The 20,034-nt window shown below is 37.8% G+C and overlaps 1 protein-coding gene across 4 annotated transcripts in view; it reads right to left on the bottom strand.

Annotated features, from left to right (window-relative positions):
- Positions 1-20,034, bottom strand: part of LOC123498097 (puromycin-sensitive aminopeptidase-like) — a 123,438-nt gene that overhangs the window by 61,620 nt on the left and 41,784 nt on the right. For 3 of the 4 annotated variants that reach the window (XM_045245229.1, XM_045245228.1, XM_045245227.1), the window contains exons 4-5: positions 568-718; positions 152-298 (exon numbers count right to left, since the gene is read on the bottom strand). In XM_045245229.1, the coding sequence (XP_045101164.1) occupies positions 152-298; positions 568-718 (298 nt within the window). Of the gene's footprint in view, positions 1-151; positions 299-567; positions 719-19,092; positions 19,244-20,034 lie in introns of all 4 variants that reach the window. The other variant, XM_045245226.1, reaches the window with a different exon arrangement.

Below are 20,034 nucleotides of genomic sequence, written 5' to 3'. Positions count from 1 at the left end.
CTTTACCCTCTCTGTCTCTCCTCCATACATTATACCTATTATCCAAGTTTATTTTGATTCCCTCATTTAGTTTTGTTTCAGCTAGACATACAATATCTGGATGTGTGTGTGTGTTGTCTTCTCTGTGTAGAAGTCTGGTTGAATGACTAACCTTTATGCCATCTGTTGAAGTATCTTCCACAAAGTCGTACTCTCCAACCACAACAGCCACCAAGTAAGTTGACATTAGTGGAGAGGTGCCAAATTTCACCACTTGAAGGTTAGGATCAGATTCATGTGGCTTCCTTGAAATTTCTGGCTAAGAAAAGTAAAAATCTGGTAAACATTTACAATCTAAATCAAGTTCATTGATGTTTTGTAGTGGGGAAAAAGGTAGAATATTATTTAGAAAAAATTTGCAGTAGAGAACCTTAATTATTAAGGAACTGATTTTCCATCATGCACTGAATCATAAAAATCTTTAAAAACACACATCTCCCAAGATATATTCTAAGTAAATCAATGCTACAATACAATATATATAATCAAAGAATATGTTAGTTACCACTTTTCAAAATTCTGTCCTACCATGTTAGAAAGTGGAACACGGTCATGAGGAACAATCAGTGTCATGCTAAAGGTAGCTTTGAGTGCAGGCTCATCCCAGCAAGGAAAGCAGCGGCGGGCATCTGTCGCCTCAAACTGGGTGACAGCTGAGTACCGTTCTTCACCAGACACCCTGTGTGGATATGAGTGGAACTGAGCCATCCTGGGAGTTCTGACACACTACATTGATTCCATTAAAACTACAGTAGTATATAATCTTTAGTTGACAAATTCATCCTATGTAACTATTCATTTCAATGACTTTGGCGAGAGTGATCTTAAGATTTTATAGACATAAATGAATTATATCAAAATCTGCCTTCAGGTGAAGTTTTAGAAAAAAAAGTAAACATTTAGTAAGACAGTGGCTGCGATGAATTGATAATATAAATTGGAATACTTTTCTTTATACAGATGACATTCTCCATTGCCATAAGTTAAAAGGAATAAAATACATTTCTTGTTTTTAAGAACATAAACAGTTGCAGTTCATATGAATAACAACAATAAGGCAATATTGAAAGGTTGATTTTTGTTCCATCCTGTACAAACACTTAAAATTGAAGAGAGAAAAGAAAACTTTATATAAAAGAACAGCAAGACAAGATCTAGACATGGACAAAAAAGTAGAGGAAATGACTGGTGGAGGTGGATGATTAGCTAAATGAAAATCTAGTGAAGAAAATTGGTGACAGAGTTATGGTACCTAACATCATGAAGAAACAAGAAGTTGCCTCTGAATAAGGGTGGACATATTTATACCCTCTTACTTGCACTAACCACCTTTTATGGTACAAGAAAGAATGAAACATTAGGAGGCATCTTTTCTGATGAGAGAGAGAGAGAGAGAGAGAGAGAGAGAGAGAGAGAGAGAGAGAGAGAGAGAGAGAGAGAGAGAGAGAGAGAGAGAGAGAGAGAGAGAGAGAGAGAGAGAGAGAGAGAGAGAATGCACATAGATAAAAGAAGAGAAAGGCAGCAATTTGTCAGACTTGATATCATTGTTTCTCCTAGAGTGGCAAGAGCTGCATGACATAATACCTCCCCACTGGCCCCTTCTGTTAATATGACACTTGTTCTTTCTATGTTCACTCAACAGGATGATTATCATTAAAAAAACTAAATAAATAAATAAATAAATTAAATAAATAAATAAATAAATAAATAAAAATAAATAAACGAAGATAAAACTGATAAAATGAGTTGACTATAACAATGTGAATAAGAAAACAATGGATAAAAATAAAAAATCAATTAGTGTGTGTGTGTATGTGTGTATTTACCTAGATGTATATATAGTACAGGGTTCAAGTGGGGTTCATAGTGTCCTGTCTCCATGTCTCTGTTTATCTAATTCTTTTTTAAAGTTATGCACATTATGAGCTGTAACAACTTCATCACTCAATGCATTCTACTTTCCCATTGTTCTATGTGGAAAACTGTATTTTCCAATATCCTTCACACACTGCCTCATCCTAATATTCTTTACTTGTCCTCTTGTCCTTTTAGCTTCTTCTGTCACCAGCACCAGGTCTTCCTTGTCTATCTTTATAATGCCATTTACTATTTTATACATTGTTATTAGGTCTCCTTGTTCTCTGCTATCTTGTAAGATTAGCAGTTCCATTTCCTTCAGTCTTTCTTCATGTTAGGTCCTTTACTTCAGGTACCATCTTTGTAGCTATCTTCTGAATCCATTCTAATCTTCTTATATCTTTTTTAGAGCTCAGTGACCACATCCCTGTTGCATATTCCAGCTTTGGACGTATCATGCTTGTGATAATTTTTTTCATCGTATCTCCGTTCATGAATTGAAATGCCACTCTTATATTAGTAAACATTTTATATGCTAATCCAAATAGTATCTTATTTATGTGTTTTTTGGTGTTCAGCCTTTCCTGACTAATCACTCACAGGTCTTATTCCTCTTTAGTCTTCACTATTTGTTCCTTTCTCATCAGATAGTTCCATACCAGTTTTTTCTTATTCTTTCCTAGTTCCATTACATGACATTTCTTGGCGTTGAACTCTAACTTCCACTTCCTGCTCCAAATGTAGATTTGTTTACATATTCCTACAACAGCAAACAGTCCTCTCAGGTAAAAAGCCATACTTAGGCTTGTGCTGTCCTGTCTCTGTTCTTTTTACATCCAACTTTGCTTATAATTCATGGATTGTTTTTGCATAAACAGTCTCATCATCAAGTTTGTTCTAAGCTGTTATACTTCTTTGTGGGAAACTATTTTTCTTTAAGTCTCTTTTGCATGCACTCCTTTTTACTTCCTTACAATGTCCTCTTCTATCACTAACATCCCTATGACTAGATCTTCTCTATAAATCACCTTCATTCCCTCTTGGATACTGTATGTGCATGTGTGTATTTACCTAGTTGTATTGTACAGGGTTCGAGCGGAGCTCATAGTGTCCTGTCTCCTTATCTCAAATTATCTAATTTTTTTTTAAAGTTATGCACACTATGTGCTGCAACAATTACATTATCGAATTCATTCCATTTTTCCATCGTTCTGTGTGGAAAACTGTATTTTCCAACATCCTTCACACACTGCCTCATCCTGATCTTCTTTTCATGTCCTCTTGTCCTTTCATCCTCTTCCGCCAACATCACCAGGTCTTCTCTGTCTATCTTTTCAATATCATTTACTATCTTATACATTGTTATTAGGTCCCCGCATTCTCTTCTATCTTGTAAGGTTGTCAGTCCCATTTCCTTCAGTCGTTCTTCATATGTGAGGTCCTTTAAATCCGGCACCATCTTTGTAGCAATCTTCTATATCCTTTCCAATTTTCTTATATCCTTTTTAGAGCTGGGAGACCACACCACTGCTGCATATTCCAGCCTTGGGCGTATCATGCTTGTGATGATTTTTTTTCATCATATCTTTATCCATGTAATGAAATACCATTCTTATATTAGTCAACATCCTATATGATAGTCCAAATATCTTGCTTATGTGTTTATCAGGGCTCAGATTTTCTTGTATGATCACTCCAAGATCTTTTACCTCTTTAGTCTTCGTTATTTGCTCCTCTCCCATCAGATAGTTCCATAATGGTCTTCTCTTACTCTTTCCTAGTTCCATAATGTGACATTTCTTGCCATTAAATTCCAATTTCCACTTCTTGCTCCATTCATAGATCTTGTTTAAATCTTCCTGTAGCAGTAGACAGTCCTCTCTGGTTTTGATAACTTTTAGCAACTTTGCATCATCAGTGAACAAATTCATATAGCTGTTCACCCCAATGTGAATGTCGTTTACATAAACTTGAAACACAATGGGGGCTAACACTGACCCTTGTGGCACCCTGCTAGTTACTTTACTCCAAGATGAGTATGTATCTCTGATCGCAGTTCCCATTTCTCTATCCTTTAAATAATCTCTTGTCCATTCGAGCAAGGTTCCACGCAGTCCTCCTATGTTCTCTAGTTTCCAAAGAAGTCTTCCGTGAGGAACTTTATCAAATGCCTTTTTAATGTCCAGTATACTGTGTCAACCCATCCATCTCTGTTTTCACCCCAATGTGAATGTCGTTTACATAAACTTGAAACACAATGGGGGCTAACACTGACCCTTGTGGCACCCTGCTAGTTACTTTACTCCAAGATGAGTATGTATCTCTGATCGCAGTTCCCATTTCTCTATCCTTTAAATAATCTCTTGTCCATTCGAGCAAGGTTCCACGCAGTCCTCCTATGTTCTCTAGTTTCCAAAGAAGTCTTCCGTGAGGAACTTTATCAAATGCCTTTTTAATGTCCAGTATACTGTGTCAACCCATCCATCTCTGTTTTCAAGTGCTGCAATAACCCTGGAGTAGAAGCTTAATTAGTTTGATACACATGACCGCCCTGTCCTGAACCCAAATTGTCTGTTCGATATGACTTGCTTCTCTTCTGAAAATTCAACCCATTTTTCTTTGATAATTATTTCACATAACTTCCCTACGACACTTGTAAGTGACCCTGGTCTGTAGTTTAGTGGTTCAGTTGCTTTTCCTCCTTTAAATATCGGTACTACATTGGCTCTCTTCCACTCTAGTGGAACTTTCCCTTCATTTATTGAACTTTTAATTATTTCCCAAATTGGCTCCAGTAATTGCTCTTTACATTCTTTTAACACCCAACCTGATACACCATCTGGCCCCATTGCTTTTCTGACTTCCAACTTGTCCAGTAATCTTCCAATATCCTCTTTATGAACTGCAATTTTCTGTAATCCTTGGCAATCCAATGTCCTATTAGGTTCTGTGAAGTCATCTTCTTCCGTGAATACCGTTTTGAAGCTCTCATTCATTATTTCACACATTTCTTTCTCTGTTTGGTATGTCTTTCCTTCTTTAATTCTTTTTTCAATTGCTTCCTTATTCTTTGTTTTGCTGTTTATAAACTTGTAGAAAAGTTTTGGTTCATTCTTGCTTTTATCCACTACATCCTTCTCAAACTTTCTTTCTTCCTCTCTCCTTACACTAATATATTCATTTCTAGTATCTTTGTACTGCCGACTATTATAGTAATTTCCCTGCTTTAAAAGTTTCTTCTACGCTTTATCCTTTGCCTTTTTTGCTTGTATGCATCTAGCATTGTACCAAGCATGTATTATTTCTGAACTCTATAAACAGGAACAAAAATTTTTACTCCTTCATTGTATTCCTGTAAGAACATGTCATATTTCTCTTGTACAGTCTTCCTGCACATAATATTACTCCACTCAATATTAGCAAAATAACTCCTTAGTTTTTCAAAATCTACTCTTGTATATTTTTCCAATCCCTCCGCAGGATCCCCCAAACCGAAGGTGCCTCTGGCATTTTGCCTCTGCCAGTAGGGGGGACCTGAGGAGGTATTATGCTGATTTTCCCTGGAATGATTATTGCTTCCGTGTCAGAGACCCATCTCTTTGTGCTGAATGCATAACAGAGGTGTTAGTGTCTGGCATGGAGGCGTACATTCCTCATTCTTTTTCTCAACCTAAACCTTCTAAACCTTGGTTTAACTCAGCCTGTTCTCATGCTATACATGATAGAGAGGTTGCCCACAAAAGGTACTTGAGCCTTCCATCTCCTGAATCTCATGCACTTTATATCTCTGCCCAGAATCATGCCAAGTCTGTTCTTCAACTTGCCAAACACTCTTTCATAAATAGGAAATGTCAAAATCTTTCAAACTCAAACTCTCCTCGTGACTTCTGGCATCTAGCCAAAACATCTCAAATAACTTCACTTCTTCATCTTTCCTCCTTTATTTCATCCTGATGGCACCACTGCCATCTCTTCTGTCTCTAAAGCTGAACTCTTTTCTCAAACCTTTGCTCACAACTCCACCTTGACAATTCTGGGCTTGTCCCTCCTCTCCTCCTCCCTCTGACTATTTCATGTCTACAATCAAAATTCTTCGTAATGATGTTTTCCATGCCCTTGCTGGCCTAAACCCTCAGAAGGCTTATGGACCTGATGGGGTCCCTCCTATTGTTCTCAAAAACTGTGCTTCTGTGCTTGCACCTTGCCTGGCCAAACTCTTCCAACTTTGTCTATCGACTTCTACCTTTCCTTCCTGCTGGAAGTTCGCCTACATTCAGCCTGTTCCTAAAAAGGGTGACCGTTCTGACCCCTCAAACTACCGTCCTATAGCTTTAATCTCTTGCTTATCTAAAGTTTTTGAATCTATCCTGAATAGGAAGATTCTCAAACATGTCACTTCACAATCTTCTGTCTGATCGCCAGTATAGCTTCCATCAAGGTCGCTCTACTAGTGATCTTCTGGCTTTCCTTACTGAGTCTTGGTCATCCTCTTTTAGAGATTTCGGTGAAACTTTTGCTGTTGCGTTAGACATATCAAAAGCTTTTGATAGAGTCTGGCATAAAGCTTTGATTTCAAAACTGCCCTCTTACGGCTTCTTTCCTTCTCTCTGCAACTTTATCTCATGTTTCCTTTCCGACCACTCTATTGCTGCTGTGGTAGACGGCTACGGTTCTTCTCCTAAACCTATTAATAGTGGTGTTCCTCAGGGTTCTGTCCTGTCACCCACTCTCTTTCTATTATTCATTAATGACTTTCTTAACCAAACTTCTTGCCCTATCCACTCCTACGCTGATGATACGTCCAACCCTTCAGGAAATTATCAGATCACGCGGGGAGGCCACGGAACGCCTGACTTCCGATCTTTCTAAAATTTCCGATTGGGGCAGAGAAAATCTAGTAGTTTTCAATGCCTCAAAAACTCAATTCCTCCATCTATCAACTTGACACAACCTTCCAGACAACTATCCCCTCTTCTTCAATGACACTCAACTGTCTCCCTCTTCCACAATGAATATCCTCAGTCTGTCCTTTGCTCATAATCTTAACTGAAAACTTCACATCTCATCTCTTGCTAAAACAGCTTCTATGAAATTAGGTGTTCTGAGGCGTCTCCGCCAGTTTTTCTCGCCCCTCCAACTGCTTACTCTGTATAAGGGCCTTATCTGTCCCTGTATGGAGTACTCTTCGCATGTTTGGGGGGTTCCAGTCACACACCTTTGCTTGATAGGGTGGAATCAAAAGCTCGTCTCATCAAGTCCCCTCCTCTGACTAACTGTCTTCAGTCTCTTTCTCACCGCCGAAATGTTGCATCCCTTTCTATATTTTATCGCTATTTTCATGGTAACTGTTCTACTGATCTTGCCTCCCCTCCTCCTGCAGCCACGCTGCACAAGGCTTTCTTCTTCCTCTCATCCCTATTCTGTCCAACTCTCTAATGCAAGAGTTAACCAGTACGCTCAATCATTCATCCCTTTCACTGGTAAACTCTGGAACTCCCTCCCTGCATCTGTATTTCAAAATTCCTACAACTTGTCTTCTTTTAAGAGGGAGGTATTGAGGCATTTGTTCCCCTAATTCTGGCTGACGGTTTTGGCACTTTTTGTACTCTTTGGAGAGTGAGCGCTCAAGTGGGCTTTTTTCTAACTTTCTTTTTCTCTCCCTTGGCTGGCCCTCTTCCCTACGTAAAAAAAAAAAAAAAAAAAAAAAAAAAAACTAATCTCTCTCCTTTATAGTCCTCTCTGTATCTTATCTCATCTTCCTCCTGCATTTGCTTCTCTAATGTCACATGATTACTTCTCCCCATTGGACTAAGGTAATGTATGATTGGAGGGGACTCCGTTTTTTTTGTGAAGACTAGGTCAAGTAACGATGGTTCCTCTTCCCTCCTGTATCTTGTTGACTCTTCTACCCAATGGTCCATTGTATTAACCATTGTCACCTGTAACACTTTCTCACTCTACTGCCCAGCATTATCCATTACTTCCATCTCTCTCCAGTTTATCTTTTTACAGTTAAAAATCTCCAACTAAGAGTATTCTTCTATCTCTTCTTATCATGTTATCCAGACACTTTATCGTCTCTCTTTGCATATCTTTATGCTCTTCTAATCCCCATGTATTCGTCTTTGGTGGAACATATGTAACTATAATTTTTCTCTTCAAATCTTCTGTTCTGATTGTTACTCCCAATGCTTCCACTTTGTCCTCTCCATATTGCACATCCTCCACACAAATGTTATCACGAACCATTGTTAGCACTCCTCCTCACCCTTTATCCTTCCTGTCGCTCCTTCAGGTATTATATCCTTCCTCTTTAAAGTTGACATGGATCTCATTCTTCAGTTTTGTTTCAACGATACACATTACATCTGGCTTTTTCACTTTCAAATAATGTGTGTGTGTGTGTGTGTGTGTATTTACCTAATTGTATTTACCTAATTGTAACATACGGGAAAAGAGCTATGCTCGTGTTGTCCCGTCTCCATATCTATTAATGTCCAGCTTTTTCTTAAAATCATGAATATTCCTTGCGTTGACCACTTCCACGTCTAAACTATTCCATGCTTCCACCCTTCTATGAGGGAAGCTATATTTTTCACATCTCTCCTATAAGTGGCCATTTTAGTTTTTTCCCATGCCCTCTCGACATTCTTTCATTCCACATACACAGATCTTCCCTATCCATTTTTTCCATGCCAATCATCACTCTGTATATTGCTATCAGGTCTCCCTTTCTCTCTGTTTTCCAGGGTCGGAAGTTGCATTCTTTTCAGTCTGTCTTCATAAGTCAAATCTCTTAAGTCAGGCACCATTTTGTTGCAGCCCTCTGTACTTTCTCTAGTTTCCTTATGTGTTTCTTTAAGTTCGAGCCCACTGTATTGTTGCATATTCAAGCCTCGGTCTTATCATTGCAGTAATTATTTTCTTCATCATTTCTTCATCTAAATATACGAACGCCACTCTTATGTTCCTCAATAAGTTCAATACTTCTCCAATTATTTTGTTTATATGTCTCTCTGGCGATAGGTCATTGGTAATTGTCACCCCAAGGTCTTTTTCTTCATGACTGGTTTTATGTCTTCATTTCCTATCTTGTACATACTCCTGATTCTTCTTTCACTCTTGCCAAACTCTATTTTCTTGCATTTTGTCGTGTTGAACTCCATTTGCCATGTACAGCTCCATTTCCATATTCTGTCCAAGTCTTCCTGGAGTAGTTCGCAATCTTTGTCACATCTCACTTTTCTTAACAATTTTGCATCGCCTGCAAATAGGCTCACATAACTGGACACCCCATCCACCATGTCATTTATGTAGACCGCGAACATTACTGGTGCCAACACTGATCCCTGTGGAACTCCACTCTCCACCAAGCCCCATTCTGATGGTCTGTCCTTAATTATTGTTCTCATTTCTCTTCCTACCAAAAGTCTTCCATCCATTTTAGTAAACTGCCATGCACTCCTCCTACCATTTCAAGTTTCCAGATCAGTCTCCGTGTGGTACCTTATCAAAGGCCTTTTTAAATCCAGATATATTCCATCAGCCCAACCATCTCTTTCCTGTATTACATCTATCACCCTCGAATAGTAACATATCAGGTTTGTCGTGCATGAACGCCCTTTTCTAAAACCAAATTGACACTCACAAAGTATGTCATTTTTCTCCAAGAAGTCTGTCCATCTATTCTTCACCACCCTCTCACACATCTTAGCTACCACACTTGTAAGTGACACTGGTCTATAGTTCAATGGGTCTCTTTGTTACCTGATTTATAGATTGGGACAATGTTAGCTCTTTTCCAGTCTTGGGGCACTACACCTTCCCTTAATGAGGCATCAATTACTTCACAAACTTTTTCTGCCAGTTGCTCCTGCATTCTCTTAAAATCCATCCTGATACCCCATCAGGTCCCACAGCTTTTCTCACTTCTAAACTCCCCATCATATTCTTGATCTCCTCCACAGTTACTTGAAACTCCTTCATAATCCCTTTCTGTTCCATTACCAGTGGTTTGTCAAAAGCAGTCTCCTTTGTGAATACCTTCCGAAAGCATCCATTCATAGCCTCTGCCATTTCCTGGGATCTTCACTGCATACTCCATTTACTTCTAAACTTTCAATACTTTCTATTTTTGATGTTGTTGTTCACATGTCTGTAAAAAGCCTTGGTTGGTCTTTACATTTATCAATTATATCCTTTTCTTGTTTCTTTCTTTCTTCTCTTCTAATCAACACATATTCATTTCTTGCTCTTTTGTAACTTTCCCACTGCTTAATCCGTCTTTTCCTTCTCCACCTCTTCCATGCATCCTCTTTTCTTGTTCTAGCCTTTTCACATCTATCGTTAAACCAGTCCTGCTTTCCAACTTCTATGTTGTCTTATTGGTACAAATTTTTCTCACCTTCTTTGTATATTTTTATAAATTCCTTCCACTTTTCATTTGCTCCTTAGCACTCTTGAATTTCATCCAATTTGTCTCTTGAAAGAATTTCTTTAGGTTTCCAAAATCTGTCTTGGCATAATTCCATCTTCCCACTTTATATTCTTCATTTCTTCTAGATTTCTCTTCATCTATCACCTTGAACTCCAAAACTGCATGATCACTCTTTGCTAAAGGGCACTCCACCCTCATCTCCTCAATGACCATTGGCTCTGTACTAAAGACCAAGTCCAGTCTTGACGATGCTCCCTCTCCTCCAAACCTAGTATCTTCTTTGACCCACTGAGTTAACACATTTTCCATTGCCAGTGTCAATAGTGTATTTCCCATGTTGTCTCTGATCCTTCCATTGACCAGTCCTCCCAACACACCTCTTTACAATTAAAATCTCCCATCATTATAGTTCGTTCACAGCCACCCAACATTTCTTCCAGACATGTTCCTGTATCACTTATCATTTCTTCATATTCCTGTACTGACCATGCATTTGTCTTAGGTGGTACGTACACCACTATGTAGTGCCTCTTTTTCCTTCATTAGTTTCTGCTCTGATCTTTAGCACTTCTGCCTTTCCCATACCTTCTTTCACTTGATCCACCTTTATATCTTTTTAACCAGCAACATCACTCCTCCTCCCATCTTACCTACTCTATTTCTTTTCCAAACATTATATTTCCTTCTCCAACCATCATCAGGTCTTCTCCTCTCTCAGTTTTGTTTCAGTAAGACCCACAATATCTGGGTTCTTGTCCTCAAGTAATCGTTGAGTTCTAAAATCCCGATATCACTCCATTTATGTTGGAATACATTACATTCCGCTCATACGTAAGTTTCTTTAGTCCTTTCTTGCTGTACTTTTCTGGGTTATGAACCACTTCCTCAGTCTCATATCCAAGATTCTCCAGAAAAACTCTTTCTTCTCCTCTTCTGTCCTCTCTTCATTTTTTTCAAAGCCTCCTTTCTCAACTCATTTAACATTTCTCTTCCTTTTCACCGAGATCTCTTCTCAACCAAATCTTCCTTGTTGTTTCCTGCTGGGCTAGCCTCCATGACTTCTCCACCAATTCATCTACATCCTTTTGTGACTTAAGTTTGATTCTTATTGGCCTCATACCTTCTCCTGTGAACTTTCCAATTCTATGGAAGTCCTCTATTTCTTGTACTAGGTCTTTTCCTCCTCCTGCACCACATTAATGATATTATTTATCACCTTTTTATGTTTTCTCTCTCCATTTTACTCGGTGTGTGTGTGTGTGTGTGTGTGTGTGTGTGTGTGTGTGTGTGTGTGTGTGTGTGTGTGTGTGTGTGTGTGTGTGTGTGTGTGTGTATTTATGTGCATTTACAGAGTTGTATTGTACAGGGTTTGAGCGGGGCTCATAATGTCCTGTCTACATGTCTCCAGTTATCCAATTTTTTCCTTAGTTATGCACATTATGTGCTGTAACAACTTCATCAATCAATGCATTCCACTTTTCCACCGTTCTATGTGGAAAACTGTATTTTCCAATATCCTTCACACACTGCCTCATCCTAATCTTCTTTACTTGTCCTCTTGTCTTTCTATCTTCTTCTGTCACCAGCACCAGGTCTTCCTTGTCTATCTTTTCAATGCCATTTACTATCATGTACACTGTTATTAGGTCTCCTTGTTCCCTTCAATCTTGTAAGGTTGGCAGTCCCATTTCCTTCAGCCTTTTTTCATGTTAGGTCCTTTAGCTCTGACACCATCTTTGTAGCAATCATCTGAATCCATTCTAATCTTCTTATATCTTTTTTTAGAGCTTGGAGACCACACCACAGCTGCATATTCCAGCTTTGGACATATCATGCTTGTGATAGTTTTTTTCATCATATCTTTGTCCATGAATTGAAATGCCAATCTTATATTAGTCAACATTTTATATGATAATCCAAATATCTTTCTTACATGTTTTTTTTGGGTTCAGATTTTCCTGTATAATCATTTCCAGGTCTTTTCCCTCTTTAGTCTTCATTATTTGTTCCTCTCCCATCAGATAGTTCCTTACTGGTCTTCTCTTACTCTTTCCTAGTTCCATTATGTGATATTTCTTGGCATTGAATTCTTATTTCCAATTCTTACTCCACTCATAGATTTTGTTTATATCTTCCTGTAACAGCAAACAGTCCTAACCACTGGGAAAGTTTGCCTATTTTAGGGATTTTGTTACTCAAATCTTAAAAAAAAAAAAAAAATATCAGTACATCACTAGATCATGGAAACAATAAAAAATACATATTCTCATCTACACATCTTTCTTGCATAGGAAATTAGAAAGTCGCTCTACTGGTGATCTTCTGGCTTTCCTTACTGAGTCTTGGTCATCCTCTTTTAGAGATTTTGGTGAAACTTTTGTTGTAGCGTTAGACATATCAAAAGCTTTTGATAGAGTCTGGGATAAAGCTTTGATTTATTTCATAACTGCCCTCCTACGGCTTCTATCCTTCTCTCTGCAACTTTATCTCAAGTTTCCTTTCCGACCATTTTATTGCTGCTGTGGTAGACGCCCACTGTTCTTCTCCTAAATCTATTAATAGTGGAGTTCCTCAGGGTTCTGTCCTGTCGCCACTCTCTTTCTATTATTCATTAATGACCTTCTAAACCAAACTTCTTGCTCTATCCACTCCTACGTTGATGATACCACCTTACATCTTTCCACGTCATTTCAGAGACAACCAACCCTTCAGGAAGTCAACAGATCACCAGGTACACCACAGAACACCTGACTTCCGATCTTTCTAAGATTTCCAATTGGGGCAGTGAAAATCTAGTAGTTTTCAATGCCTCAAAAACTCAATTCCTCCATCTATCAACTTGACACAACCTTCCAGACAACTATCCCCTCTTCTTCAATGACACTCAACTGTCTCCCTCTTCCACAATGAATATCCTTCGTCTGTCATTTACTAATAATTTTAACTGGAAACTTCACATCTCATCCCTTGCTAAAACAGTTTCTATGAAGTTAGGCATTCTAAGGCATCTCCGACAGTTTTTCTCGCCCCTCCAACTGCTTACTCTGTATAAGGCCCTTATCCGCCAGTGTATGGAGTACTCTTCGCATATTTGGGAGGGTTCCAGTCACACAGTTTTACTAGATAGGGTGGAATCAAAAGCTTTTCGTCTCTTCAACTCGCCTCCTCTGACTAACTGTCTTCAGCATCCCTTGCTAAAACAGCTTCTATGAAGTTAGGCATTCTAAGGCATCTCCGACAGTTTTTCTCGCCCCTCCAACTGCTTACTCTGTATAAGGCCCTTATCCGCCAGTGTATGGAGTACTCTTCGCATGTTTGGGAGGGTTCCAGTCACACAGTTTTACTAGATAGGGTGGAATCAAAAGCTTTTTGTCTCTTCAACTCGCCTCCTCTGACTAACTGTCTTCAGCCTCTTTCTCACTGCCGAAATGTTGAATCTCTTTCTATCTTTTATCGCTATTTTCATGCTAACTGTTCAACTGATCTCACTAACTGGATGCCTCCCCTCCTCCTGCGGCCTCGATACACAAGGCTTTCTTCTTCCTCTCATCCCTATTCTGTCCAACTCTCTAAACATAAGAGTATTTCATTAATAATTCACTATCACTCACTGCCACGGAGTCCAGGTTATCCTCATGGCATGAGCGTATATGAATACTAAGATATGATATCCATTATAGCAGGCAATAGAGGAGTGGAAACAAATTTAATATCGTGGTGAAAGACAACACGCCAAGCTAAAAAGGTCACAAGAAGAAGCTGCCAAGTCGCCAGAGTCTCCGCCGTCTGTGGCCAATCTCATCATCTCTGCTTTATTTTTTGGTATTTCATGTAAGATTTCACTTTATGCATTACAAAACAATTCTTTCTTGGGGGCAAGGTTTCTAAAAAGCTAATAGAAATGTTTTGTGAACATATATGCATATATAAGACAGTAACACAGGACCAGCGGTAGATTCAAATGGAGACCAAATCGTGCAATTGCAAGTCAATTCGTGTATACACGAGATTCGTGTTCGGCGAGGTATGACAGTAGATCACGTTTGGTAGATTTTTTTTTTTTTTCCAAAACAGCCCAGTTTCATCACAATTAAAGATCTGTTGCAGGCTTAAGTGCTCCTTATCCACAAATTTCTTAAATTCAGGCACAAATTACTCAATGGCAACTCTGTCAGCATTTAAGGGCTCGCTGTGCATCACAACAGAATGAATTCCAGTTCTTTTCTTGAAATTCCCAAACCACCCTTTACTTGCTTTAAAATCAACATTGGAGTCAGATGTAGTATCAGAAATAAGATCATGATGCAACAGCCTAGCCTTCACACAAATTATGCCCTCTGACAAAGAATCACCAGCTATTTGCCTTTGGTTTATCCACTTAACAATTTTTTCATTTCTTCCACTGCCGCAGGTCGCTTAAATTGCCTTTCACACCAATCGCCACATCAGCTCTTTTAATGAGCTCTGTCTTCTTCACTATTGTGGCTACTGTAGATTTAGCCATACAGTACTCAGCTGCAAGATCGGTTATTCTTCCTTTTTCTCGTATTTATCAATAATCTCCTTTTCCCTTTCGATGGTTGTCACTACATTCTTTCTTATAGGCTTATTCTCACCACTAACGAGCCTCTTCGGTGCCACTGTAACTTTCTAAATGGAATAAAAAAAATAAATAAAAAAAAAACTCCAGAGACAAAAGCGCAGGACAATGTTATTCTTACAACAGCGAAGGATCAACTGGCTGCGGTGGACCAGTGGGGTGCGTGGGGCGGCAGGAAAGCCACGTGGACGGATGTTCAACTAATAGGTATTTTTTCAAATATTAAGTCGAACTTTTGCATTCGACTATTGAAAAGTTCGACTATCTAAACGTTCGAGTATTGAGTCTCCACTGTATTTTGTTTTCTATTGACATCATCAAAAACATAATTCCAACTAAAAATTCCATTTTAGTTGTAGTTTAAAATGATACCAAACACAAGTTAATCAGAGTTTATACTGATTTTGTGAAAACTTGAAGTGTAAAAAGAAAACATTTTTTTAGGATATTCGCTCCTATAGGTTTTTCATAATTTTGTCCTTGTTTTGCTATTTGTATTAATCTGATTGACATGAAATTTCCACACATAATTGTGTATACAATAGTGACCTCCTGGAAAATTATAAGATGAAAATAAATTAGATCCCCACTTCTCTAGATATTATCATTCACCCATACATAGGTGAGGGTTGGGAAAGTGTCATCAGCAGTGTCATGGCAATCTGCTGTTTTACTACTGAACTGGGCACTCTCTGAGTCATTATTAGTGTGTTGAAGAGAGATAATGATACAGTGAAGTATTTATTACTTGTCTGGTACAGCTTTATATCTCGGTCTCAACATAATCTTTAGTAATAGTGTTATTGTGAGAGTTATGTAATGTATAGTTGTGATGAAGGTAGTGAGAAAAAACAATGTTTGAAAAGATAATAGCAGTCTTATGATAGAGAAAGATAGTTTAGAAACTTGGCAGTGAGGCATATGGTGAGGCCAGGGTCTAGGATGGGGAGATAACACACCTGAGGGAGAAGAGAGGGGAGGCGAGGATTCAGGGTCCAGCTGTGTCCCAATGATACATTTGTTTGTTTGTTTGTCTTCTCTTCTTAAAGATTCTGATTCTAATCCTCGTCAATTTATGCCTGCAAGAATGTTATTTCTGACGCCTGGCCACGTACTTTTTAGGGCGTGAGTCAGGCTATGATGCAACCACATGAGACATTTAAAAATGGCTTCCTGGTGGGAAGGATATTTAATTATCAAAATTAAATTGCATCATCTGGTAATTTACGGTTTGAAGGCTTTGGTGAGACAAAATGTAATTCCAAAATTTAAATAAATAAATCCTGCACCAAGTCTGAGGTGTTTTTTTGGTGTGCATATGTGTGTGTGTGTGTGGAGGGGAGAGAATTTGTATAAGTAAGATATTCGCATTTGTCAGACCAACCTTTCCCCCCCTGTTAGTCAGAGTTAGCAAGGGTCAACAATACATTGTTTTAAATGGTGAAGGCAGATCAGCAAAAACCTCTTGGATCACTTTGGCTAAAAACTTTATTTTCCTTTAGTTTTACTGTATGGTTTGATGGGTTAACATGAAATTATTTTCATTAACTGGATTTATAGAATGTATTATGATTATGTAGTTACTGTTTTGTTGAATATTCAGCAGAGTCCTTTATACTTTTCTTGATATTGTAAAAGCAAATAAAAACATTTGGATTAATAATTTGGCAATAAATATTTTCTTCCATAAATATTACTGTATAAATATAGTTTTGTGATAAGAACATAATTATTTTCATTGTTTTTTCTACTCAAAAGTATGTATTCAATTATAAATGACACCACATCTTTAACATCATGTTTAGGGCCCAGCATTCCCACCAGCCTTGGTCCCAGCAAACCATAAATCTGGCCCTGGTAATACCATCTGTGACTATCTCAATGACCCAGAACATTATTACTACTTCACAATTGCATTTTCCCAGTACCTTTTTCCAGCATCAAGATATCTAAATGTAAGGCTTTGCTCACTAGATCTTTGATAAAGAGAATACCTACACATTCTAAACAGTATCTTGTAATGAGTTTTGTGTTACTGAATGCATTCAATACATCCTTTATGGGTAGATAACTTCTGAGCTGGAGATGTTGTGAAGCATTCATCTTAGCAGTGAGAGCATCTGTTATAAACCATTAACACAGAATGGGCAGGTGTCTGGGAATGGAATAATCTATTTTACATTGATTTCCATGTGAAAATAGCTTCCGTTTTCAAAACATTTCATATTTCTAACAGCACTCAAGAACAAATTAAATTCAAGGACTGAGGTTACAGTATAGTAGTAACCAAGGTCTATTTAAAAAATATTTGTTGTTTTACATGATATATTTTAAAGCAAAAGTACTGCAGTAATAAAACCATAAGTACAAATATTTACTCTGGTGTCTCATTCCACAAGATAGTACATAGTTCCACTCATATCCTTTACTCTTGCATAATTTGTCCCATCTCAACTCTGACTTCATTTTCTAATTTGACCCTTATTACAATACAATGAATGTGTTGCAGAGTCATTACACTAACCAAGCAATCATTTCACCACAATTCCATTTGGAACGTGTTGAGAAAGCAATTAGTACATTTGTACAATATTCAATAAACCTCATGTTTGATTTTTAATTCTTCAAACTTAACCACATTTTTCCAGTGTTCCATCTTAAGTCTTTCATACTCTACATAATTACTATCTTCACTCCAGACTCAGTTTCTAGTCAATGAAGTACAATATCTAATCTCACATATAGCTGCATAATCTTTGTCTTCAAATGGTTATATTTCCTTTCAATTATCTACCATTATGAAACTCAAGGCTGAGAGGTCAAAACAACTCTCAAAAATCTCTGAATGATTCTTCTTCAGGACAATTGTTTTTTAACTTTCAGATTATAATTTGATATGATTTAAAAATTAAAACTGCTCATGTGATGTAGTGTTGTAAGATGGATAAATTTTGCTTTTAGAGCTCAGACTGATGTTAGTAAAACACAAGTAACAATGATTACAAAGAACATAAAGAGAGTTACCAGTGTTCTCTCTCCTTATATTTTACCACCAGGTGTCATGTTTTCTTGGAAAACAGTCTGCACAACTTTACAATAAAGGATTAGAAAATTATTTCACCAGGTTGCCATCAATCCTGTATTCAGCTGTGAGTGCACCTGGGAATACCAGAGAATGACATGGGCCCTTATAAATATTATTTAAGCAAGAATTTTGCTTTAGTCATGAGTGGCATCAATCATTCAATTCTTTTAAGAGATAGTCCTACACACTAATTATTCAGACTCCAAAAATCAAGCCCATATGCACAATAGGCTAAAAAAGTTACAAATAAAATCAAGATAGATAGATCAATGAGTAAATGCCAGCTTCTGTTCTGACATATGCAACAATGATAAATAAAGCACCAAGATGCACATGCTTTGCCTCATTAGTTTAGTTTTATATATTAATGGAAACTCCAAATACTAAAATCTCTAACAGCCCTTTGCAAGAAATAATTAAAATCCATTCTCTATACAGAAGCATTAAACAAATATTTTGCCAGGAGTATATGAAGAGTACACTACACTACAAGCCACTTTGCAGAGTAGAGCATGGAAGCTAACTGATTCAGCAATGATCATGTGCCTGTCTCTGCAGATTCATAACACATTAATTTGTTTATACCTAAAGTCCATTTTTTTCTTTTAATGAGTATAAATACCCATCTCTATGTTACAATATTTAGGTCTTTTATAAAACAAACTATTTCATCCAGCAAAACGACATAGTGCTTGGAGTTGTTCTAAGGTAAGTAAAAGATCTCTATGTAGAGTGGGTGGTAGGGAAACTCAAGCTGATGAAGAGGAATATAAATAAAAGGTCTCTGTATGTCTATCAAAAACTTGTTCCTAAGAACCCAGCCAGGGGAATGGCTATGAAATAAGTCTCCATCTATTCCTTTTTGCATTCCCTCTTTGTAAGTTCTAATGCTCTTATCCTCCTCTCATCCCTCTCTTTCTCTCACATACTCCAGCACTACATCTTATCAATGTACACATCCACTGCACTTAACATACTCATATTGTATATGTAAGAACTAAATTAAAATATAAAGCAATAATAGTGTATTCATCGGATAGAGCACAGTAGTATTTGAGTTTGAATGGAACTTACCATGTTACTTAATGCCACACAGTGGTTTGGGGCAGTGACACAGAGGGTAAATAATGCTTTGAGGGCGGGTTCATCCCAGCAGGGGAAGCATCGGCGGGCGTAGGTGGGGCATAGCTGAGTAACAGCCGTGAATCTCTCCTCCCCTGTGAGTCTGTTAAATCCCCATCATAACTTATAAATTCACTATTTTTCATGAAAATTACCAAAGGCTTCTGCATTTTATGTACAGATTCTATCTATATTCAACTGAACAATTTTAAACTTCAGGCCCATTGTGATTAAATACATAATCCATACCCATTACTATAGAAGTAATACTAAAACATAAATATTTCTCAAACATGTGGAGTAACATTCAAGAAAGAAAAAGAATGCAGAGGTCTCCCTCTGTGAGTTTACACAAGGAAATGGTCTGAGAAGAACAGATTCTACCTCTCCCTGTCCCAACTTCTTCCTTGTCTCCCCAAACCTTTCCACAATTCAAACATTTGCATACATGCTAATCTTTTCATGCACACTTTCATTGCTTTTACTCTCCAATCATGTCACTTACCCACTTCTCTTTAATAGCTCATTTCCATATCACTGTTGATTTTTGTATCCTACTCTAGGGGCTGATTTCAAAGTCACTTGGTAACATTTCCAATTTAAAGCATTACCAAGCCAGTGACAAGCACAAGGACCTCATAGTGCTCATTACATATCCAAGGACATACATATTGCATCATGGCTGCTTTCTGCTAAGATGATGTGTTTTTTCCTGGATACTGTAAGAAACCTTTCAGAATGTAGGTTGTATATAATACAATGGCTTACTTGATTTCCATCATTATAACAAAGGTGTATGATTTGCTTATACAGGCAATCCCCGCTTAATGAAGGGGTTACGTTCCTAAAAAAAAGCTTCATTAAGCGAATTTTCGTTAAGCAAACCAATTATAA

This window comes from Portunus trituberculatus, chromosome 47, assembly GCF_017591435.1.
Source record: "Portunus trituberculatus isolate SZX2019 chromosome 47, ASM1759143v1, whole genome shotgun sequence".
In the NCBI taxonomy this organism is placed as follows: domain Eukaryota; kingdom Metazoa; phylum Arthropoda; class Malacostraca; order Decapoda; family Portunidae; genus Portunus; species Portunus trituberculatus.
Note: the sequence above shows the minus strand (reverse complement) of the source record. Positions and strands in the feature narration are given on the sequence as shown.